Source organism: Oryctolagus cuniculus, chromosome 1 (genome assembly GCF_964237555.1).
Source record: "Oryctolagus cuniculus chromosome 1, mOryCun1.1, whole genome shotgun sequence".
Lineage (NCBI taxonomy): Eukaryota > Metazoa > Chordata > Mammalia > Lagomorpha > Leporidae > Oryctolagus > Oryctolagus cuniculus.
In genome coordinates, this window is record NC_091432.1 from 17,468,466 (window position 1) to 17,494,498 (window position 26,033).

Genomic DNA, 26,033 nt, shown 5'->3' on the forward strand with positions numbered 1-26,033 from the left:
ACTCGTGGTAACCAACATACAAAGTACCAAAAACAGTAAAGTATATGAGCGAAATTGAGATTTTGAGATTTGATTTCTGTTTATAGTCCTAAAAATTGCAGAAATATAAAACATTTTTAAAACATAATAATTCACCTGTGTACCTCTCCAGACCTGGGCTTTCTGTTCTGGAAAGCGCTGCAGACTGAATGTTTTTGTAGCCTTAAAGTCCACATGTTGGAATCAGAACCTCCAACAAACAGTATTTTTTGAAAGATTTTATGTATTTATTTATTTAAGAAGTAAAGTTACAGAGAGAGGGAGAGATATAGAGAAAGGTCTTCTATCAACTGGTTCCCTCCCCAAACTTCTGTTTGTGGACAGAGTTGGGCCAATCCAAAGCCAGGAGCCAGGAGCTTCCTCCAGGTCTTCCATGTGGGTGCAGGGGTCCAAGCAGTTGAACCATCTTCCACTGGTTTCCCAGACCGTATACAGAGCCTGATCAGAAGGGAGCAGCTGAGACATGAACTGGCATATATGTGGGATGCCCAGCCTACGCTGCCACAGCACCAGCCAACAACAGACAATATTAGGAAGCGGAGCCTTTGGGTATAATTACAATGTAACTCAGATAACTGTAATTACTGCCTTTAAAGGAAGCCCTTGGATGAGTCTTCAGAAAGATATTTCACTCATCCTGGGTAGGTTCAGTTCCTGCTAAAGCCACACCAGGTTGTGCTGCAGTAAAATCATGTCTCTTGCAGGTCAATTTTGTTAAGAAAAAATAGAATATGGAGGTGTTTCATTCGTGTGTTTCCTTTCCCCTTTCCCTATAGGTGAATGTATTTCTCCAATATTTACTGTGAGGACCATGTAAACCTCACCTAAAAATTCACTAAAACATTTCAAACCACAGAAGTGGGGCACTCCTGGCACTGGCCCCCCTGGATTTTTATGCTTCAGGCTTGTCTACACTGAGCAGTTCAAGTTTTCCTTCTCTCTCCCCCAGTGCCATGGGAGTTTCTGCTTGTGGGTTCCTGCTCAGGGAGATGGAATTTTCCATACTTGCAGTTTTGAGGGGAAGCAGCCTATCCTATGACTTCAATTCTCAGAAGGATGTAAGAAGAGTTGCTGATATTTTTGTTTGTTTATTTGGCTTTCTACAACTTGTGATGGCAGAATGCCAACCTATCCTCTAAGTTCCTTACATGATGGACCAGTAACAGGAAGTTCCCCTTCCCCTCATTTGGAAAGAACTTTAAATGAAAGCCCGATCTGTAGTCTCCAAGGTTTGCTTCCTGCTATCTCTTTAACCTCACCTTCTTTTCTCTGCATTTTCTGTCCTCCTTGAGCTACAACCAACTTGCATTGTCTTCACTTCCCTAACCCTTTTCAGTGTCGGAGTTTTCACCTTTAACAGGGTTTCACAAGGGTGCAGCATTTCATCCTTTGGATTCAGCTTAACTATCACCGTCAAAAAGGCTTTCTCTGATCACGTATTCACAGTGGTCTCTCTGTCTTCTTTTCTGCCATAATGCCCTATTGATTGTTTCATTAGTATTGATGACAGATTGTTATTACTTGCTAAGTGGTTCTCATTTTTGTTTCCTGGATCCATTACAAGATACAAAGTCAATGCAGGTAAGACTATGTATTACTTTCACCTTGTTTTACTAAGTATTTTATCCTCAGCTCATAGGGTGGACCCTGGAAAAACAATAGTGGCTCTTAAATTTTAAAATAAATAATTACTTATCAAAGCAAAGTAAATCTTTTTTAAGATATATCCAACCTCACGCCAGTAGGCAGAAACAATTCTACTGAGGTGAAACGGGGAGATAAGAGATAAATTAACATCATTATTGGAATGAGATAACTGAGGCTGCATTCTATTCTCCATTGACACTTGTCCTATCATGATGCTAAAGCTGTAATTTGTTGTTCCTTGTTATATTTTCCTGATTCTGAATATGAGTTTTATCTAATATATCTTTACATATCAACTTGTGAAACATCTCCATGAATATAATTAAGCAAGAGTCTGCCTTAGACATGTTCCAATCACAGGACTCATGATTACTGTGGTTACAAGGAATAAAATCTTCAATGATTTTTACCACTGCCGGGTTGAAGATGCTATCGTCTTAGGAACTGATACAACTATTTCAGAAGATACGTATGAGATTTAAAGCAAGATCTCAAAAAAGAAAGACATATGAATGCCCTTTGCAAATCTCAAGCCCGACTATTTGGGCATACCAACATTATGCAAACATCTGGGCTAAATCACTGAATGGTAGTTACTCTTTATTTATTAAAGTTACTAGAAAAGAACTTGTGAAAGAAAAATATCCCTATGAGAAAGGCAGGTTGTTATACTCTTATGTTGACTTGGGAATTTTTTTATTTGAATTTTTGTCAAATTAACTTAACATGGAAAATTATTATTTTTTTCTCTTTTCACCATGAAAATTCTTTGAAACAGATTTTCAAATCAAGTAATAGTTACCTGAAATATTCAGGACTCTACACAAAAATGGGTAGACATAGAAATATGATTTCAAATATATTCTCAAGTAATAATACAGTCTTTTAGCTTTTATGTGCATGAGTGGAGGTAAAAGGTAAGACTTTAGCACTTATAAGTGGGAGCCAGGCTTCATAATTGTGTGAATTTTTCATTACATAGGAAAATATATTATTGAGTTTGTAAACAGTGAAATGTTGAAAAGACTTCTGCTGGCAAAACATCAATTTTACATATTTGTCGTGAATGTATTAAAAATTACGTGAGTAATCATTTTATTTTCTTGAGTTATTCTTCCTTCTGGAAATATAGGAGACTCATAGTGAAAAGGTGATTCCTCAGGCAGCAAGAATTTCTCTCCTTGCTCACATAACCCCAGGTTTATACCCTGAGCTTGAATGCTTTAGTAGTCATTTAGTGTAGCCAGAGTTTACCTTATTTAATCGGGATAACACAACATATGTGTTTTATAAACAGTTCTTGGATGAATAAATACATAAAATACTGAGCTTACTGTATGCCTTTATACAATACTAACCAGGTCCTGATGTCTGCTTCTGATCTCTGAAATTAGCAGCTACCGCAGAATAGACGGAATAAAAGAGATGGAAAAGTATTTTTGGATATTTGAGGAGTAGTAAAAAGGCTTGCACAGATGAGCATGGAGAATTTTCAGGGATGGATTCTGGCAGGTGTATTGCAGCCATCAAAGGGCTCTTGGGCCAAAATAGGCAGATTGTATTTTATTCAGTATGTTATATGAATTTTCCATAGAACTTTAGAGTGATGTGGTATTAGATTAAAATGACTATTTTGAATGGGTCAGGGAAATACTGCTTAAGGTCCTAATGAAACTAGGTATACATGGCAGGAAGCTTTGTAATAGACCAGGTACCTACAGAGTACAATGAGAATAATCATATTTACAGTGTATTAGGAAAATAAATTCAACAGGAGTTTTTAAATGCATGAATAGGTAATATGAAAGGATTAAAGTACAGAAGGACACTTGCCAGTATTTGCCTGAGCAATAACATGGGAAGTGGTGCTTTTCATTAGATTGAACAAAACTAAGATAAACCATATTTATTGTAAACTGATTTTTAATTTCATAAATGCTAAATTAATATCTGGAGATGTCACTTAGATAGCTGCAGATGGGAATTTGAAAAGTAGGCCAAGAGATATCTGTAGGACACACAATTTTATAGTATCTTAGCTTTTACAGATTAGTAAGAACAGGAAAATTCAAGTAAAGGCACTAACGAGATTTCAGTGAGAAGCGGTGGAAAGGCAATCATTGTTTAAAATATGAGCATGAGAAACTAGTATGGTATTTTGTGGGTACAGTCTGACCGTTGTAATTTATTCTACTCACTGGTAATTTGTATATTACCTTAAGTAACTCTTCGTTAGTCTCTTGTGGCTTTATGCATATTGCATATGTTTATAGAATTTTCAACCCATTCTCTTCTGCTGTCCCACTTCTACTTTAAACTAATGGATCTAAAGTATTGCTTTATCTGAAAAACTTTCAAGATCCCAGTGGATTTGAAAGTTCCAACACAGAATTCATAGCACAACACAAGTAAATATATTTATAATGACACATATGTAATTGAACTTTATTTGTCTATATTATAGATCACATCATTTAGGTAGGTATCAACTTGTTTTAATTTGCTTGGTAATCCCAATGTCAATGGCAGTAGAGGATCCCTATGAATTATTTCAGTCTATAAATAGATAAAGATTAAGAGGAAAATACTTCTAAAGAAGGATGTTTTCTTTGTTTTGTAGGTTAAGAGTTTCTTAAAAAAGAAATGAACACCTACAAAGAATAGATGGAATCAAGGAGCAATGTCACTTACTTTGTCCTCTTGGGCCTCACACAGAATCCAAAGGAACAGAAAATTCTTTTTATCATAGTCTTGCTCTTCTACATTTTGACCATGGTGGGAAACTTGCTTATTGTAGTGACTGTCACTGTCAGTAAGGCCCTGGGCTCACCAATGTACTTCTTTCTTGCTAACTTATCCTTTATGGATGTCATTTATTCCTCAGTCATTTCCCCCAAATTGATTTCAGACTTATTCTTAGGGAAAAACACCATATCCTTAAAAATTTGCATGATTCAGCTCTTCACAGAACACTTTTTTGGTGGGTCAGAGGTCTTTCTTCTGTTGGCGATGGCCTATGACCGCTATGTGGCCATCTGTAAGCCCTTGCACTATTTGGTTATCATGAGGCAATGGGTGTGTGTTGTGCTGCTGGTAGTGTCCTGGGTTGGAGGATTTCTGCATTCAGTCATTCAACTCAGCACTATTTATGGGCTCCCATTCTGTGGCCTCAATGTCATTGATCATTATATGTGTGACATGTACCCCTTACTGAAACTTGTCTGTACTGACACCTATGTCACTGGTCTCTTAGTGGCAGCCAATGGAGGCATGATCTGTGCTGTTGTGTTTCTACTCTTACTCATCTCTTACGGTGTCATCTGGAACTCTTTAAAGAACCTTAGCCAGGAAGGGAGACGGAAAGCTCTCCAGACCTGTGGTTCCCACATCACTGTGGTTGTTCTCTTCTTTGTTCCCTGCATTTTCACGTATGCAAGACCTGCTAGGACCTTCCCCATTGACAAATTAGTGAGTGTGTTTTATACAGTCATAACTCCCATGCTGAACCCCTTAATCTACACTCTGAGAAACTCAGAGATGACAAATGCCATGAAGAAGCTCTGGAGAAGAAAAGCCATATCAAATAATCCGTAAATTTACCTTTCTCCACAAAGATAGATGTCTTTGGGGCTCCTTTCCTTGGACCTACCAGTCTCTTGAAAACTGATTTATATTTTCTTTTCCGTCACAGAATTTGTATTAATCATCTATAAAGAATTAACATTACATTTTGGCTATAAGTAAGTTGCTGCTTTCTTTAGTAAATCTCTAATTGTTTTGCATATTATTTCACCTAGGAAGGCATAGTGTAATACAACTCTGTTTCCTTAGCAATACTTCATGAATTAGTGATTTTAAATTTTGTAATTACATTTATTTAATCATTATTATATTAAAGAATACTTGAATTTCTTCCTGAGAATTAGTTTTAATTATAGTTATTATGCTTTAATTTATTGATATTTTATTATACTAGTTAACATTTTAATGCAACAGACAAAGTTCGTTTTTACTCAAATTCATTTCTGTTATACAAAATATTTAACATATGATACTTCCATTTTCAAAATAAAACAAATTATAAATATAGTAAAGAAAATAAATACATACATACAAAATTGTATAAATAAAGGATAAATTTCCATCAATTTTTCATTAAGGTCATCCAGTGCTACTCACAGAGCATTCATTATAATCTATTTCTTACAATTCTTCAAATAGTAAAATTTGTGAACGTAAGTATAGTTACATCCAACTATATATCTATATGTCTCTGTCTATAAAAGTTTAGGTATTACCACTCAAAATCTTCAGGTTCTTTGGTTATCATTCCATATAAGCCTATTTCTTCTCAGATATTCCCATATAACAACACTCTCTTATGTGTACTAGTGCTTCTGGATCTGGTTTTCCTCATGTTGCCAATCTTTCTATTTGACAAATAATATTACCATTATTATGTGTCATTTAGAATGTGTTCCTAGACATGTTAGTTCCCAGATGTAGAATTTTGGGACTCAAATGTATATGTATTTAAAATGTTGTATTCATAATTATTAACAAAATGCCATCCATGAGGTTGTACCAACTACACTCTTGCCCACAGCCATCAAGAGTGCTTCTGTTGGTCCACATTCTCTATAAGTATCTAGCAAATATTTGAGATATATGACAGTATACTTCATTAGCCACATTATATTTAATCTGTATATGATAACTGAAATTCCTTATTTAACTTTGGTAGAGAGAAAACATTTATTTCATTTTTATTAAAAGGTATTAATATCACAAAGTGAGAATTTTATGACAATGGTCATAAAGTGGGAAAAGAGGAGACTATTGTCAAATATATGTTAGGATTCAGTGAAGTAATATTTCTAACTATATGCTGAACGATGTGACATCCAAATCATTTTTTATACTCCCTCTATAAAACTTCCACTAATAAGAAAAAACATGTGCTATTTGCCTTTGTAGTCTGGCAACATTGTAGAGAAACAGGTACCCTAATACACTGTTGGTACAGATGCAAATTGGTACAAACATTAGAGATAGTAGTATGGAGATTCCTCATAAATCTAAAAAAAAATCTGCATTACAACCCAGGTATCCCACTTCTTGGAATATATTCAAACAAAATGAAATCAGTATATGAGATATCTGCACACCCATATATAGCAGCTCAATTCACAATACCAAACATACAGATTAAAACCATAACTGATGATTGGATAAAGAAAGAGTGGCATACAGAGAAGATGGAATATTATTCAGTCATGAAAAAAATGAAATCCTGATATTTGCAACAAAATAGATTATGCTGGATATCATTATGCTAAATGAAATTCTTTAAATACAATTTATTTAACCATATATTTATGCTTTAAATGATTGGAATTGTTATCTGTTAATTATATATTATGTATTTTACCTATACCCTATGATTACTAGTGTCTCCATATTGGCTAATATGAATAGTTACAATTAAACTATTGTATATTTTACCATTATATATTTTTTCTGGATTTTAGTTTTATTTTGAATTATTCCACAGATAATTTTTGCCATGTATAATTTTTTAAAATACTTAATCAGATTTATCAATGGTTTATTTGAGTTTTTCTATCTTCTTTAAAAAGGCATCCGTATTTCATTCAAACCATAATATTTTTCTACATGAAAAGAAAGGAGACAGAAAGAAAAAAAAAAAAAAACAAAGAGACATCTCCCTTCCACTGATCATCTACTCAAATGACAATTGCCGGGGCTGGGCCAGGCTGAAACCAGGAGCCAGGAACTCCATCGCCATTTACCCAGGGACCCAGGTACTTAAACCCAAGGCAACTTAAACCTGTTGCCTCCGAGGATGATCTTTAGCTGGAGGGAATGGAGAGCAGAACTGAGACTGAACCCCGGCAACCAGACATGGGATGTTGGTGTCCCATGAGGTGCTTCAGTGGTTGTGCTAAATATCTACCCTTCTATGTTAGTTTTAGTGTTTGGTTTTTAGTACTTTCAAGTATGTATATTTTACATTAAATTTTGACCCATCTGCAATTTATCTTGACATTAAGAAATTAAAATGGATACATTGAATTTTCTAAATAAATGTTTTCATACTTCTATTATGCATCCTTACTTTGAAGTCCCAACTCCATTGTATTCAAAAGTCCCACACACACTTATTTACAACTCAGAATCAATAATTATGTTTTTCCATTTATATGCAGTTTATTTTTCCCTCTTTAAAAAAAAACATCGATATGAAGAGAACAGATTTCATGTAGTACATAGAAACAATGCTAAGGATGTAACATTTCCCTGTTCCCTCCCTCCGTCCACTTTCTTTTTTCTTTTAAGCTTTGAGATAACATTTTAATTTAATTTATAAGCAAGCTTAATCCTCCACTAAATAAAGTGTTCACAAGTAAAAATAGAAATACCACTGTCCTGCAGGAGTATAGACAAGTGCTATAAACAATAATACAATACAAAGATGTCAATATCACTTATATACATTAATTTTTCACTTTATATATTAGATACTGCAAATTGGAGAAAACATGCGATGTTAGTGTTTTAGGGTCTAGCGTATTTCACTAAGCACAATGGTCCATTTTACAAAATGGATGTAAAGTAGTATTCCATTGTGTATATATACCATATTTTCTTTATCCTGTCATCAGTTGATCTGTATATAACACACAATATATAAGTGTATTTTAGGGGCCGGCACTATGGCATAGCGGGTAAAGCTGCCACCTGCAGTGTCCAGTGTCAGCATCCCACATGGGTGCCGATTCAAGTTCCAGCTGCTTCACTTCTGATCAAGCTCTCTGCTATGGCCTGGAAAACAGTAGCAGATGACCCAAGTCCTTGGGCCCCTGCACCCGTGTGGAAGACCCAGAAGCTCCTGCCTCCTGGCTTCAGACAGGCACAGCTCCGGCCATTGCAGCCAATTTAAGAGTAACCCAGCTGATGGAAGACCTCTCTCTCTCTCTGCTTCTCCTCTCTTTGTGTAACTCTTACTTTAAAATAAATAAATAAATCTTTTAAAAAATAAGTACATTTGATCTAGGATATGTTTTGATTACCAACACATCTAACAGTTCCTCATTATTCTTTCATAATTGTGCTTATTTGTATATGAATTATTTAAAATTCAATGTAAAATAAACTACTCAAGTCACAAAACATAGTTCAATTATTTTCAATGTGGTTTGATTAAGCAATGTTAACCAAGGAAGAATATATATCTTTTTAAGATTTATTTACTAGCCGGCACCGCGGCTCACTAGGCTAATCCTCCGCCTTGTGGTACCGGCACACCAGGTTCTAGTCCCGGTCGGGGCGCCAGATTCTGTCCCGGTTGCCCCTCTTCCAGGCCAGCTCTCTGCTGTGGCCAGGGAGGGCAGTGGAGGATGGCCCAAGTACTTGGGCCCTGCACCCCATGGGAGACCAGGAGAAGCACCTGGTTCCTGGCTTCGGATTAGCATGGTGCACCGGCCGCAGCGCGCCGGCCGCGGGGGCTATTGGAGGGTGAACCAACGGCAAAGGAAGACCTTTCTCTCTCTGTCTCTCTCTCACTGTCCACTCTGCCTGTCAAAAAAAAAAAAAGATTTATTTACTTATTTCAAAGGCAGAGTTACAGAGAGAGAGAAGGAGAGACAGAGAGAGAAGAGAAAGGGAGAGATCTTTCATCCTCTGATTCACTGCCTAAATGTCCACAATGGCCAGAATTGGGCTGAGCCAAACCCAGGAGCCAGGTGTTCCTTCTAGGTCTCCCACGTGGCTGCAGGGACTCAAGCACTTGGGCCATCTTCCCTTGCTTTCCCACGTACATCAGCAGAAAGCTGGATCAAAGTGGAACAACCAGAACACAAACCAGCACCCATATGGGATTTCTATTGTCTCTGTGCCCAGCTGCTTCCACAGCATTCAAAATTCTATGCTCACAAGGCTTCCTGAGGCCAATAATCCTAAAAGTAATAATATTCCTTGCTTAAAGTTCGAGGTAAAAGTTAGTGATATAGGATTGGTCACACAGGAAGTGTCTTTCTCACCCGAGGATACAGAGACCACAGCAAGCTCCAACAGCAGTCCTGATCCAGATAAAATGGTCATCCTGCCAGTTCCAGAAGAGATATAGGAAAAATGGGTCCCAGCCAGAAGCTACATTAGCACTAGTCAATATTTTTCCCTCTAAAAATAATTTTAGGGGCCGGCACCAGGGTGCAGTAGGTTAATCCTCCACCTGTGGTGCCGGCATCCCACATGGGCACCAGTTCTAGTCCTGGCTGCATCTCTTCCAATCCAGCTCTCTGCTGTGGCCCAGGAGGGCAGTAGAAGATGGCCCAAGTGCTTGGGCCCCTGCACCCATGTGGGAGACTGGGAAGAGGCGTCTGCCTGCTGGCTTCTGATTGGCACAGCTCCAGCCGCTGAGGCCATTTGGGGAGTGAACCAACAGAAGGAAGACCTTTCTCTCTCTCTTCCTCTCACTGTCTGTAACTCTACCTCTCAAATAAATAAATAAATAAATCTTTAAAATATAGATTTTATAATGTCTATTTGGTACCTTGTCCTGTTACAACCAATTAAGAAACATTAACTCATTGAAATGTCACAAATGGAATTTATGAAATAAGTGCCTTCCTTATGATTTTTTGCAGTTGAAGTAAATGAGGAACAGTTAGGCTGAATAAATTTCCTGGGTCACATTGAAACCTAGGGAATCTGATGCCAGAACCTGCCCTTACCTTTGCATCGGCTACCTCCTCTGAACAAATGTCCTACTCTGAACAAATGCTAGTTCATATTCTAGTTGCCTGCTGTGTTGACCTCAGAGTCAGAGTGAAGTCACCATTAAATCTTTTAAAAGAGGATTTGTTGAGAAAAAATCAGGCTCATGGATTGGTCAGTCCTCAAAACTAGAAGCCACAGGGCCAGAAGAGATGACAAAACCAGGAGAGAGTGGTACAGTAACTGCCACACATGTCAGGAGGTGCTCCTGTCCATAGATTCCCATAATTCCAGTCAGCTTAGAGTATTATTCATCTCTGCTGGGATGAGGATATTATGTGTCATCCCTTCCAAGTCCAAAAGATAAACTAATAATAATTAAAGAGACAAATGACAAAGAATGCTCATAACAGCTAAGAGCTATTTAGCATTCAGTGTTAATAAGCATTTTACAAAGATTTTTAATTGATCCTGAAAATATGACATCATTAAGGTTTCACTCAACCTTAATGGTTTTACTATGTCCATAGTATCTATGCAAAACTCAGTTTGGGTCTTGGGATTATTTTATTCTGAAACAATGCTTTTAACCAAGATAGTATACTAAACCCTGTCACCCATTCCATCACAATGTACATTCAGAAAAAAAAAATGGCAGTCATCTTCACCCAGCAAAATTCTTAAAACAATGTTCTCAGCACGAATTACCAGGTAAGATTATAATAATCAATGTTAATCAAAAAAGTGCAGCTACAATATACGTTAAGCTTTCCCTGTGGAGGCATAGAGAGAGAAGCCAGATGTGACAAAAGATTAGATTGTACAGAAACAGCAGTTGAAGAATACATACCCAATAACAATTCTATTCTAACAGGATTCTTCTTTTTGAGATACAATTACGAAAATAGTGAGTTTGCATTGTCTGATTTATGAAAAGTTGAGAATTCAAGATTCTCTTACAAAAATATTTTAAATGGTATTTCCTTTTTTTTTAACTTTTATTTAATGAATATAAATTTCCAAAGTACGACTTATGGATTACAATGGCTTCCCCCCCATAACGTCCCTCCCACCAGCAACCCTCCCCTTTCCCACTCCCTCTCCCCTTCCATTCACATCAAGATTCATTTCCGATTATCTTAATAAAATGGTATTTCCTTAATAGGTGATCCATTATAGGCTGAGAATCAAGCCTAATCTATGCCATTATTGTTCAGGATATATTCAAAGCTCATCTGTTGAGAAACATCGAATCATTTCTTTAAAATGCAGATAGGCCAATACAAGCAGTCCGACTGAATGAGATTTCTAGAGCTCCGTCCTAGGGATGTTCATTTCAGCAAGAACTTTAACTGATTCTGATGGTACATCAAAGTTTAGCAACCAAAGGGACAATAAAAAAGTTTAAATGGGTTTTTTTTTTTTTTTTTTTTTTTTTTTTTACTTATTTGAAAGTGTTACAGGGAGAAGTAGAGAGAGAGAGAGAGAGGGGTCTTCCATCCACTGGTTCACTCCCCCAAATGACCACGACAGCTGGAGCTGGGCCAGTCCAAAAGCAGGTGTCAGGAGCTTCTTCTAGGTCTCCCACATGGATGCAGGGGCCCAAGCACTTGGGCCATCTTCCATTGCTTTCCCAGGCACATTAGCAGGGAGCTGTATCAGAAGTGGAACAGCCGGGACTCGAACTGGTGCCCATATGGGATACCAGCGCCGCAGTTTGGGGCTTTAACCCACTGTACCACAGCACCAGCTCCAGTTTTTTAAATAATAAATAAGGTAGTACCCAAGCTTTCCCTTAAAGAGTTTATGTTGCAGTGTCAACATGCTTTTCCATACGCTGTTTTCTTAGCCCAAAATCTTAGGCATTGTATTATTTTCTCTTCACATTTTGAAGGATTTACGATTTTTATAGTTTAGAATTACTTGATTGTAATCACCTTTTGGCCCAGAGATTCTTCATAGCATTTTTCACCTCTGCATTTCTGAGGGTATAGATTAAAGGGTTTAACATAGGAGTTATCATGGTATAAAACACAGCCACAGCTTTGTCAATGGAGAAGGTGGTCACTGGGCGCAGGTATACAAATATGCAGGGAACAAAGAATAAGATGACCACGGTGATATGAGAGACACAGGTGGAGAGGGCTTTGCGTCTTCCCTCCAAGCTGTGAGATTTCAGAGTACATAGGATGACCACGTAAGAGGCCATCAAGAGGATAAAGTTCAGCAGACAGATGAACCCACTGTTGGCAGCTACAAAGAGACCAAGGGTATGGGTGTCCATGCAGACAAGTTTCAGTAAAGGATTCAAGTCACACATGAAATGGTCTATGACGTTGGGACCACAAAAGGGCAGCCAGACTGTGAAAAGGATCTGAATAGCTGCATGGAAGACACCTCCAGCCCAGGCCACTCCCACCAGGAGGCTACACACCTGTCGGTTCATGATATTCATGTAGTGCAAAGGCTTACAGATGGCCACATAGCGGTCATAGGCCATCACCGTGAGAAGGATGATCTCAGCAGCACCAAAGAGATGCTCAGCAAAGACCTGAGTCAGGCAGCCTTGAAAGGAGATGGTTTTTCTCTCAGCAAGAGCGTCAGCTAGCATTTTAGGGGTCATGGATGAGGAACAGCAGCCATCTATAAGTGATAAGTAAGACAGAAAGAAGTACATGGGGGATTCAAGGGCTTTGCTGCTGCTGATGGTGATCATGATGAGTAGGTTGCCCGCTAAGGTGACCAGGTAGACAATTAAAAACACAGCAAATGCCAATTTCTGGAGCTCCATATTTTGGGTCAAGCCCAGAAGGATGAACTCAGATACATTGTGCATCTTCATGATCAATTCAACACAAGTGACCTTAGATTGCTCTGAAAAACAAAGACATAACCATCTGTAACAATGAGACTTTCACTTAGTAAAGAAATAAATCCATGTCTGTCTTATTTGTATAGTCTTACAGGAAGGAAAACAAGTGCAACACCATAACAACAGTTTTATTTTGTGTATTTTACAAGTGACAATGTAGATGGTATCTCTTTGTTCTTAATTTCCTGATTTTTAAAAATCTTCTACAGTAAAAAAACAAGTGTAATTTCTTAACTTAAAAGAGAAAATACCATACATAAAGTTTCAAAGTCAATCTTCCCTGTGGCCATATATGCAACATATTTAGAAATATAAATATGTATATCCCATCTTCAAGTAGGTACTTGGTACACTGCCCGGAGAAAAATCGAAATTGTTCTGGTAATTTTAGGCCATACAGAAAGATTCAAAGACAGAGCCATGCTCTGTGCCACTTTGCCTGGAAGCTTCTCAGTTTCCCCAGTACTTAAAATGGTGCTGCTACCTCCTCCCAGCCTCATAGGTTGTGATAAATGTCCATTATAGCGCTGGCCACATAGTCTCATGCTCCTCTTTCTATGATATTGTTCCTTGAAAGCAAAAATCATGCTTTAATACAACTTTGGTTTTCTTTATTTTTGCATCCCCAGCAGTAGCCAAAATATAAATACTGATAAAAATATTTACTGAAGGCCGGCACCATGGCTCATTTGGCTAATCCTCAGCCTGTGGTGCCTGCACCCTGGGTTCTAGTCCTGGTTGGGGCACCAGGTACTAGTCCAGGTTGCTCCTCTTCCAGTCTAGCTCTCTGCTGTGGCCTGGGAGAGCAGTGGAGGATGGCCCAGGTCCTTGGGTCCCTGCACCAACATGAGAGACTGGGAGGAAGCACCCGGCTCCTGGCTTTGGATCAGCGCTGTGCCGACTGTGGCAGCCATTTTGGGGATGAACCAACGGGAAAGGAAGACCTTTCTCTCTGTCTTTCTTTCACTGTCTATAACTCTCTCTCTGTCTCTCTCTCTCACTGTCTAACTCTGCCTGTCCAAAAAAAAAATATATATATATATATTTACTGAGAGAAGGAAAAAATCTGAAAGTATTTCAAAAAGTTCATGGATGAAATGTAAGTAGAAGATAAATTTATTTTGATGTAAAAATATGGAATGCATGCATAATTTTTAATGATAACATTTTTCATAAACCTTTAAATACCTTTTGTATAACATCTTTTTGTATAACATCTTTTGTGTTCATCTTTTTATCTGTCAAAATTACCTATACTTAGGATTGATGTGAAGATAAAAATTATTTCTGAATATTGCTCTTTCTAGTGTCACTGTTCTCAAGGAAATATCATTAAAGAAAATTTTTAAATTATCTCTAAACACCAACAAAGGACAAGGAATCTGAAAACTTAAGCTGACCAAATGAAGAAAACATGGGAAACAAAAAAATTTCAGAAATGGAGGTTATCAGATTTTTTTTAAAAAGAGAATAAAAGCATCCTTTACATAAAGATTTTTTATTGTTTATTTTACTTTCTTATTTGTTGGAGTTTTTATCCATTTCCATGTGCATTTCCTTAAATACAACTTATACAAAATTTACTCCTTCCAAATATGCCTCATAAGACTAAGTGTGGAGATTTCCAGGTATTATTAAACAAGTTCACTATTTACATAAATGCTCATATATTCATTTTTGTATCTGTTGTAGTTGCCAATGTTATAAATTACAAAGCATGTAGAGAGACCTAAGAAAGGTTTTGCATGTGAAGAGATGAGAGAAAGAAGAAGAGATTAGAAGAGAAGAAAGGAAATGAGAGGAAAATGGATGAAGAGATGGTGAAACAAAGAAAGAAGGAGAGAAAAAGTGAAGAGGAAAAAGAAAAAGACAAAGGCATCTAAGGAAGATTTATCTTTTTCTCAAGAGACAAACAATTCATAAATTTTACTTTTTAAGAAGGCTGATTTTCAAGTAAATGTGTTATAATATGTCAAACTTACGTTGCACTTGAAATCCAAAATTTTTATCAAACTTATGGGCTGATTGTGGCCCTTGGAATTAAGATCAGAGTAAAATACAAGTAAATGTCATAGATTGCCCTTACCTTCAAACTGGTAAGAAAAAAAGCTCTATGTTTGAAGGTTATAAATGAATGACTTACCAGCTATTTTGTTGTAGGCTCAACAACAATTAAAATGATTGTTAAAATTTTCTTCAACACAAGTCTTGTGCAACTAAAGTAGAAAGAATGTTAATTTACTCTAAATTAATTATATAAAAAAAGTTTATAGGAAAGAATCTCAGGTAAAAATTGAAAGGAAGAAAACCATGCTTCTCCCACTGTCCAGAGCTTGACTCATCCTGCAGTTCTAAGACTTTTAAAGCTCGTCAGAACTTATTCACAGAACAAGCAATCCTGAGATAGTAGACCTATTCTCTTTATTTCAGTGGAATTTGGACTTTGGAAGTGGACTAAGTTCAAGTTCTAACTCATTCTCATGTCTATGGAATTTTTATATAGATAGCCTGATAGCGTTGGTATGGGCCCTAAGTCCTGGGAAGCCATTTTTTAAAACTACAAAAGCAAATCCAACTATCAAACATAAGCTGCTAATAAAAGGTCACCTGGTTTGGAAACAACCTGAAGCCAATTCTTCCAAGCACTTTTAGAGCATCAGTGCTCAGACCACAGCCACAAAATTTTGGTCCTTAAGACTCCAGCTTCTTTCTCTCAAAATATCAGTAAAGACTCATGTCTAGTCTCAGCATATGCAAAGCAGAAGCATTACCTTTGAGACTGGCTCCACCTGGAAATCCTCACAGTTCTGATTTCTCAATTCCTTTAGCTGCCACAGCAGAGAAACACTAGCCTTATATAAATGGGTGACATTCTTTGCACTGTTTCCTCAAGGGAGGAATTACAGCCAGTTTTGGCCAAAATGTCAACTAAACACTTATCTCCTCCTACTACTATGCACCATTGATGAATAACATTTAAACAATTTACATTTTGTCTTTTTTATATTTATCTGCAACAAATAAAGTTAGATTTAACTATTATCACAAAAGATAACTGGAACACAGATCATATTAAATAAATTAAATCATTATCAGGTTGGTTCTATCCTGATGAAACAGCAAAATGTCAAAGAATAAAAATACTTGTAGGGACACTTGCAGTATAGCAACATAGTTTAAGAACTTTAGAAACTGAAAATAGTCTTGTTCAGTGATTAGAGCATTGAGTACATTCCTGACATTTATTATTAAGATACGCACACATGAAATTCTAGTCACTTATGTACTCAGTTAAATCTGATTTGAGGGAGTAGGCATTTAACCTAGTAGTTAACATGTCCTCATCCTGTGTTGGGATACTTGGGTTCAATTTCTAGGTCTGGCTCCTGATTCTAGTTTCCTATCAATGCAAATGCTGGGAGGCAGCAGTGATGGGTCAAGTGATTGAGTTTCTGCCAACCTCATTGGGAGACATGAATTGTGTTCCCAGTTCCCACACTCTCCTCACTGAAGCCTTTGGGAACTAAACCAGCCAACAGTGCATAACCAAATCTAAAATTAGTGGGAGAAAAGAAATCATTAAAATTAAACAAGAAGTAAAAAACATGAAACAAAAAGGACAAAAAAGATCAGTAAAATGAAGAGCCACTTTTTTTAAAAACTAAACAAAATTGATACACCATTAGCCCCACTAACCAAAACAAAAATAAAGATAGAAGACCCAAAATAATACAACTAGAGATAAAAAATGAGATGTTATAAGAGATAATACTGAAATAAAAGAATTACCAGGAATTATTACAAACAGCTATATGCCAAAAAATTATAAAATCTAGAAAAAAATGGATAGATTCATGGACACATACAATCTATCAAAACTGAGTCATGAAAACAGAAAACCTAAATAGACCAATAACCAAGACAGAGCTTGAATCAGTAATAAGACTCTCCCAATAAAGAAAATCCCAGAACTGGATAGCTTCACTGCTGAACTCTACTAAACTTTTAAAGAAATAATTCCAGGGGCCAGCACCATGGTGTAATAGGCTAAGCCTCTGCCTGCAGCACTGGCATCCATATGGGCAACCGTTTGTGTCCCAGCTGCTTCTCTTCCAATCCAGCTCTCTGCTATGCCCTAAAGCAGTAGAAGATGGTGTGAGTGTTTAGGCCCCTGCATCCACATGGGAGACCAGGAAGAAGCTCCTGACTCCTGGCTTCAGATCTGCCCAGCCCCCGCCATTGCTACCATTTGGGGAGTGAACCAGTGGATAGAAGACCTTTCTCTCTGTTTCTCTACCTCTGTCTGTAACTTTACTCTCAAATAAATAAATAATAAATCTTTTTCAAAAAAGAAAAACTAATTCAAATTTTCTCAAACTACTCAAAACAATTGAAAAGAATCTTCCCAAACTGCTTATGTGAGGCCAGCATCACCTTAAAAAGATACAACAAACAAAAAGAACGATAGACCAATAACCATGATGAACATAGATACAAAAATCCTCAAAAAATACTAGCAAATTGAATCCAATAACATATCAAAAAGATCATTCATCTGGACCAAGTGAGATTTATCTCAGGCATGCAGAGATGGTTTAACATACACAAACAATAAATGTGATCCATCACAAACAAATTGAAGGATAAAAATCAGATAATTGTCTCAATAGATTCAGAGAAAATATTTGATAATATGCAACATCTTTTATGATAAATATCTTCAGCAAATTGAGTGTAGAAGGAACATTCATTAACACAACCAAGGCAATATATGACAAACACACAGCCAGCATCATATGGATGGGGAAACAGTGGAAGCATTTCCACTAAAATCTGGAATCAGAAAAAATTACTCACTCTCACTATTGCTATTCAATATATTTCTAGATGTTTTAGCTGGATCAAAGTATACAAATGGGAGAGGAAACATTCAAATTATCCCTGACTACAGATGATACGATCACACATATAGGGAAACCAAAAGACTCCACTAAGAGACTATGCAAACTCATAAAAGTGTTTGCTAAAGATAAAATATCAAAACTCGAAATCATTAGCCTTTACATACACAGACAATGCTATGGCTAACAAAAGACTTGTAAGATCAATATCATTCACAATAGCTACAAAAATGTAAATACCTTGGAATAAATTTAACTAAGTATGTGAAAGATCTCTACAATGAAAATTACACCACATTAAAAATATATAAGAAGACACCAAAAAATATCATGTTTGTGTATTGGAAGAATTAATATCTCCAAAATGCCCATAGTATTCAAAGAAATTTACAGATTCATGTCCATTAAGATCATTCTTCACTAAGTATAATGGTTTTCAGTTCCATCCATTCTGTTTCTTTAAAAAAAGGATTTTATTCTTTTTTTGTGGCTTAGTAGTATTCATAGCATGTATACCGCATTTTCTTTATCTGGTCATCAGTTGATGGACATCTGGATTGATTCCATATCTTAGTTATTGTGAATTGAGCTTCAATAAACATGGCTTACTGAAATAGGCCAGTCTCAAAAAGACAAAAATGTTTCCCATACCAAGTACTAAAAAAGTAATTGAGGGGCTGGCGCTGTGGTGCAGTGGGTTAACGCCCTGGCCGGAAGTGCCAGCATCCCATATGGGCGCCGGTTCTAGTCCCGGCTGCTCCACTTCCTATCCAGCTCTCTGCTATGGCCTGGGAAAGCAGTAGAAGATGGCCCAAGTCCTTGGGCCCCTGCACCCGTGTGGGAGACCAAAAAGAAGCTCCTGGCTCTTGGCTTCAGATCAGCGCAGTTCCGGCCGTTGCAGCTATCTGGGGAGTGAACCAGCAAATGGAAGACCTCTCTCTCTCTCTGCCTCCCCTCTCTCTGTATAACTCTGACTTTCAAATAAATAAATAAATCTTAAAAAAAAAGTAATTGAGTGAAATTGACATTTTTGGATTTGATTATTATTTATAGCCCTTGCCTTGAGGAACAGTGGTATTTCTACTTACTATTTGTTGAGTTCTTTATTTAGTGGGTGGTTAAGCTTGTGATTATAAAATAAACTGAATGTGTGTCATTGTAAAAATAGAAAGAAAAAAAAAGAAAGGAAGGAGGCAGGAGGGTGAGAGTGTGGGAGACATGGAGGGTATGGTGGGAAGTATCATTATGCTCTGAAATCTGTATATATGAAATACTTAAAATTTGCTTATCCTATATAAATAAAAAATTTTAAAGATAGCTTGTTCACTTTTAATAGCTTCATTTTTGATCTTGATGGTTTTTATTTAATTTATTTAATTGTTTAGACATGTTATTAGAGATACGGAAAGAGAGCTCTCTTTTTGTTCCTCAAATGCCTGCAATGACTTTGGGTGGACCAAGGCCAAAGACATGAGCCAGGATTGCAATCTATGTCTCCCATGTGGTGGCAGGAGTCTAATTAGTTGAGCCATCCCTCCTGCCTCCCAGGGTCAGCATTAGCAGGAAGCTAGAGTAAGATGTCAGAGCTGGGATTTGAGCCCATACACTCCAATGTGAGTTGTGGATGCTTTATCCCCATAAACACTGTCTACCCTTGCTTTTGAGAATTTCTTAATTCCTTATAAATTCTGCATATCAACTTTTGTCAGATGTATAGTTTGCAAATATTTTCTTTCTTTTACATATCATGTTTATGCTATTGATTGCTGTGTAGAATCTCCTTAGGTTGAGATAGTCAAATTTGTCTATTTTCAGTTTTTTGCCTGTACTTTTGGGGTCTTAGCCAAAAATCAGGGCCTGTAATGATTTCTTTACGTATAATATTTTTCCAGTAATTTCGTAGTCTCATGTCTTATATTTTGGTTCCCGATCTGTTGTGAGTTGATTTTTATAAAGCATGAATCTGGGAGTTTGGGATGTCAAGGCTTAGTAGTCTTCATCTAGATATCCAATTATCCCAAACACTATTTACTGAAGAAATTTTCCAGCATGTTTCCAGCCCTTTGTAGAAAATTAGATGGTTTGTAGTACTGAAGACTATTTTTGAAATCTCTATTGTATTCCTTTGATATTTTTGTATTCCTTTGTTTTAATTCCAACACACTGCTTTTTTTGTTATTATAGATCATAAGTGTGTCTTCAAATTAGGTATTGTGATACTTCCACCTTTGCTCCATTTGATATGAGTGCTTTAGCTGTTCAGCTATTTATATGCTTCCATATAAATTTTAGTATTGTTTTCTTCTGCTTCTGTAATAAATGGTATTGGTATGTTGAAGGGATTATTTTGAACCTACATATTGCTTTGGGTACAGATATTTTAACAATATCAATTGTTCCAATCAATGAACATGAGAATTCTTTCCATTTTTCTGTGTCTTCAACTCCTGTCATCACTGCTTTATAATTTTCACTGGAGAAGTCTTTCACTTCTCATTTAAATTTATTGCTGGATACTTTTTGTACTGTTGTGAGTTGGAACTGCTCTCATGACTTCTTTGCCAGTTAGTTTTTTACTGGTAGATGTGAGTGCTACTGACTTTTATATGCTGATTTTTATCTTTTAATGTTACTGAATTTGTTTATCCAGTTCTTATACTCTGTTAGTGGAGTGTTTAGGTGTTTCTAAATATAGAATTATATCATCTGCAAATAGGGATAATTTTATTTCTTCCTTTTCTGCTTGTATTCCTATTGCATCTTTCTCTTGCCTACTTACTCTATATAAAATTTACAGCACTATATTGAATAGCAGTGGTAAGAATGGACACTCATGTCTTGTTCCAGATCTCAGAGGAAAATTTTTGGCTTTTCCCCGTTCAGTAGGATGTTGACTATGGGTTTGTTATACAGACCCTTTATTATGTTAAGGTATATTCCTTCTATTCCCAATTTATTTCCAGAATTTAATGTAAGACCCAAACAGAAAAATTACTGTTGTGAAAGATAAGAAAAATACTTCCTATATCTGTCTGGGCAATGTTGTTTAGCACAAGCAAGAAAAGCAAAAATGGATGCATGGTATTGCCTCAAACTAAAAGCTTCTGCCCAGCAGGAGGAAATAAAAGCTACCAATGGAATTGGAAGAAACATTTACAAATCATATAGGTCATAGAGTACTAACATTAAATTATAAAGAAGAATTCATACAACTCAATAGCAAAAAAACATATATACCCCAATTGTAAAAGGGCCAAAGGATGACAATACACATCTTTCAAATGAAAATACACATATGTTCATCAGGTATATGAAAAAGGTACTTAACATAACCAATGATCACAGTAATACGAATCAAAGAATTTGAACATTTTATCTGTGCGATGGTCATATGCATATATATAAAGCATAAATATACATTCTATGTTATGAATGTGATGATAAATGTTAGGATGTGGAGAAAAGGGAACTCTTGTATACTATTGCTGAAAGGTAAATTTGTATAAACATTGTGTAAAACTGTGAATATCCTCAAAAAATAAAATGTGATTACCTTATATTTTAGTAATCCAACATTTTTATTGTATATCCTAAGGAAATCAAAGCAGCATCTTGAATACATACCTAATCTGTGTCCATTGCCACACTATTTCCAAGAGAAAAGATAGAGATCAATCTAATTGTCCATCAATGGATGAATGGGTAAAAATAATCATATATATGTATACATATATATATACATGATTCTATATATAATATATTTTTTTTACACTTGCAGGTGTTTTGTTTTTTTTTTTTTTTTGACAGGCAGAGTTAGACAGTGAGAGAGAGAGAGACAGAGAGAAGGGTCTTCCTTTTTTCCGTTGGTTCACACCCCATATGGCCGCTACTGCTGGCATGCTGTGGCTGGCACACTGCGCCAATCCGAAGCCAGGAGCCAGGTGCTTCCTCCTCGTCTCCCATGCGGGTACATCCTCCACTGCCTTTCTGGGCCATATTCTAACATGTGTGTGTGTGTGTGTGTGTGTGTCTGTGTGTATCTTAAAAAAGAAAGAAATCCTGCCATTTGGGGCAACGTGCATACTCCTGGAGCACATTGTACCACTTGAAATAAGTCAGGCACAGAAATACAAATTTTGAATGATTTCAATTATTTGTGGAATCTGAAAAAATCCACTCACAGAAAGGGAGAGTAGAGAGTGGTTGCCAAGTAGGGTGAAACAGGGAAATGTTAATCATTGGATGCAAAGTTTTACTTATACAAGATGAATAAGTATTGGAAACCTAGTGAATAGCACGTTGACTACATTAGCAATATTATAATAAATATTTGAACTTTGCTAAGAGGATTTACCTTAAGATTATCACTATAAAATATAATGCTAACATTAAAGTTTATTGAAATATTAATTAGCTTGCTTTTAGTAATTATTTCATAAAGTGTACATATATAAAATATAGCACATTCTCAGTATATGCAATTTCAATTTGTCAAATATTGATCAACATAGCAAAAGTGGTGATAAAGAACAGCTTTTGGAGGCCAGTTAATTTTGTTCTCTCTCTGCTCCAGCTTTCCAGTGATCAATAATGATTTCCTATCCTGCCTCCCCAAAACATTTAATGCTGATAGGAAGACAGCAGCTCCTCTATCACATGAGTGAACAAAGAAATCACAACAGAATACCACACCCTGGAATCGTGCCTCCTTCATATTCACAAGGCATCCAAGTTTCTAAACAACTTACCATATAGAGAAAAAAAAAACTCATTCACTTAGGGTCCAAACACAGGGAATCCAATTCCCCACCCAAGAATGGAGTTTTTGTCCAACTATGCCTCTCCAGAATATCTGCTTCAAAAATAAAAACTTTCCATCAAAATAGATAATTAGTCCCTGTGAGGGAAATCACCTGCTACAAGTGCCCAGGTCTTTATGGGAACTTATAGCTATGCAGGGAAAGTTGAAAATGGTTTTTGCTGTAGTTAATATCTGTACAGCAAGATTCGTCATGAGTGCAGTTACTCATTTAAATGTATTTCATCCACATTTTCTGCTGCTCCCTCAACAGAAACCACTGCCTTGCATAAAAGATCATTTCTCCATTATATTTCAAGCGAGTGCATTCCAAATTCAAATCTCAGGTGCTCCATGTAAATGTTTTCAAGCTTTAGACCTATAAAGACACTTTCTTAATAACAGATGATTTGATATTAAATTATGTGGAACCTCTTTCTAAGTGTGAAATACCCTTAATGTTGAGAAGTTGCTTGTTCCAAGAAGAGGGTCAGTTTCAAGATGGGATTGCTTCTGACAATATCCAAACATCTTTAGAATCATCTCAGATTACTAAGGTAAGATTTTCAGTTATGTTGATGCTTATTAAAGATCCTTACTTTCCATATAGAGTGACAAGTATTTTTAACAGTTTTCACATGTAGTAATAGAATCTTTCATCTTCACCCAACTGTAGAAGCTAGTAAGTATCACTCATATGACCTGAAAGTTGAGAAAATTGAGGCTTAGAGAGACTAAGAACTTTGTAGGACTCAACTCTCTGAAACCAGGCACTATGCATTTGCCTTGAGGCACCTTCTGTAAAAATAAAGATTAATCATGAAAATAAAGCAAAATTTAAATATCTTTCACAACACAAAAGTCCTAAGTAAGAATACTAGATGGCATAAATCACCCACCATTTAGTCCTAGCACAAACATTGGGAATCCTTTCTGGGGTCAGTTACTATGGATGCTATGGATCTCTGGTGGCTCTTGCACAGGGGTATCGGAAATGATTTTTCCTGGGTTTCTTGAACTGAATGTTTCTCTGTGGTATTTCTCCACTGTCAATATTTCCTATCTCCTGTGAGAATACATAATATATACGTAAATTAAAGTCCTATGTGTTTTACAACATTGTGGTAGATGGTTTCATAACAATCTGTGAGGTGGATATTATTATTCTCACTTTATAGATGAAGAAAACAGGATATAAGATGCCAAGAAATGTATCCCGTATAAAAGAAGGTATACATGGAAAAACCAGAATTCCAATCTTTTTTTCTAAGGTTGATACACTTAATCAATATTTTAGTCATTATCAACCTTTGGCAAAAGAATTTGGGAACCTATGCTTCAGAGGTATATTAGGGAGGGGAAAAGTTGAGGTTTAAAGAGTCAGAGATGGCCGGCGCCGCGGCTCACTAGGCTAATCCTCCGCCTTGCGGCGCCGGCACACCGGGTTCAAGTCCCGGTTGGGGAGCCGGATTCTGTCCCGGTTGCCCCTCTTCCAGGCCAGCCCTCTGCTGTGGCCAGGGAGTGCAGTGGAGGATGGCCCAGGTGCTTGGGCCCTGCACCCCATGGGAGACCAGGAAAAGCACCTTGCTCCTGGCTCCTGCCATCAGATCAGCGCGGTGCACCGGCCGCGGCGGCCATTGGAGGGTGAACCAACGGCAAAGGAAGACCTTTCTCTCTGTCTCTCTCTCTCACTGTCCACTCTGCCTGTCCAAAAAAAAAAAAAAAAAAAAAAAAAAAAGAGTCAGAGATAACAAAAAACCCTTCAGTGAATACAATAGCACATTTTTCTCAATATTTGAAAGTTCCAATATCAGTGTCTGTATGTGTTTTGCTGATAAAAATTCTTCATTTAACTTGCCTCTGCTGTAATAACAATTAAAATAAAGATCATCATGAGAAAGGGGGATTACTAACTTACCATTTTTATTATAAAATAATATATACTAAAGGTTAAGATTTTGGAGGAAAATTATTAGCAAGTATAATTTGACCCAATGTTAGCACTTTCTTTTATTAGCAGTTGAAGTATGTGCAGGGCCTTAATTTCTCTATTATTTACTAATGTGCAAAATGATTACAAGTATGATAGTAACCAACATCATCTAGGTTTGAGGTGAAAAATATATCATCAGATGTCTACAAAGCCACTTACAACACACCAAGTGTTCAACAAGTTTTAGTTAATATAATCTTACTCATTATTAAGTTAATGTAAGTTATAGCCATTAACATTTTAATTATTAACATTAGTCTCTACAATTGTTTCTTCATCTATAAAGTGAATTAAATCATACAAATCATACAGGTGTTGCAAGTATCAAATGGGCTCATGGGTGCAAAATATTTACTGGCATGCAATGTACATAGCAATTCATCATTAATATTAAAAGATATATAATCTTGGCTATTGTAGAGGTAATTGGACTTTAACAATAATCATTAATTAACTCTTTTATGGTAGCCCTTAAAACCTGTCTTTGCATTCCAAACATCAAAATTCCTTTTATATCAACTACTTTAAATACTTTTTCCATTGAGGTTCCTTTCTCTGGCTCTCCACCCACACATTGAACTTTAGCCAGCTTTATCCAAGATAATCAAAGCTAGTTCCAAAAGGAAGAGCCCAAAATCTCCCCTTCCGAATGCCTCTTCATCTTCTAATTCACATTCTGTGCAACCTCCCAATGTTCCTGATTTTTAAAAACTAAACTGTAAATCTTTAAAGTGTACATTTAATTTCAACCTTTTAATCTTTTAAGTGTATATTCAATTTCAGGATTAGTTGTCCCAGTGCATAACATCCTGGTTTAAGTTAGACAGTAATTTCAGATGCATACAGATGGTCTACCTTTTGTGGGTATACAAAAGTTCCTTCTGTTTATACTTTTAAAAGAGTCTTGACCAGTAGGAAATGTGAGTAATCTTCAAAAATTCATAACCATTTTTATTTCAATAAAAACCTAACAATAATTTACAAATCAATAAGATGGAAGAATTCATTGTTTATTACCATGAAAAATTGTAATAAATTCAAGGA

At 36.5% G+C, this 26,033-nt stretch overlaps 2 protein-coding genes and 1 pseudogene across 2 annotated transcripts; 1 reads left to right on the forward strand and 2 right to left on the reverse strand.

Annotated features, from left to right (window-relative positions):
- The window catches only part of LOC100351560 (olfactory receptor 4A47-like), a 10,856-nt pseudogene extending 8,959 nt beyond the window's left edge, over positions 1-1,897 (reverse strand).
- A 2,450-nt stretch (positions 1,898-4,347) lies between these two features.
- LOC100351057 (olfactory receptor 4A47-like) lies at positions 4,348-5,280 on the forward strand. Its single transcript, XM_002708879.2, has one exon. The coding sequence runs from the start codon at positions 4,351-4,353 to the stop codon at positions 5,278-5,280; it is 930 nt and encodes a 309-aa protein (XP_002708925.2). The 5' UTR covers positions 4,348-4,350.
- Positions 5,281-12,358: 7,078 nt separating this feature from the next.
- On the reverse strand, positions 12,359-13,267 carry LOC100358408 (olfactory receptor 4C12-like). Its single transcript, XM_002709111.2, has one exon. It carries the CDS (start codon positions 13,265-13,267, stop codon positions 12,359-12,361), a length of 909 nt encoding a protein of 302 aa, XP_002709157.2.
- Positions 13,268-26,033: the final 12,766 nt, after the last annotated feature.

What these genes read in the sequence shown, in the direction of transcription:
- LOC100358408 (XM_002709111.2), bottom strand. Translation starts at nt 13,267, where the DNA reads ATGAAGATGCACAATGTATCTGAGTTCATCCTTCTGGGCTTGACCCAA.
- LOC100351057 (XM_002708879.2), top strand. Translation starts at nt 4,351, where the DNA reads ATGGAATCAAGGAGCAATGTCACTTACTTTGTCCTCTTGGGCCTCACA.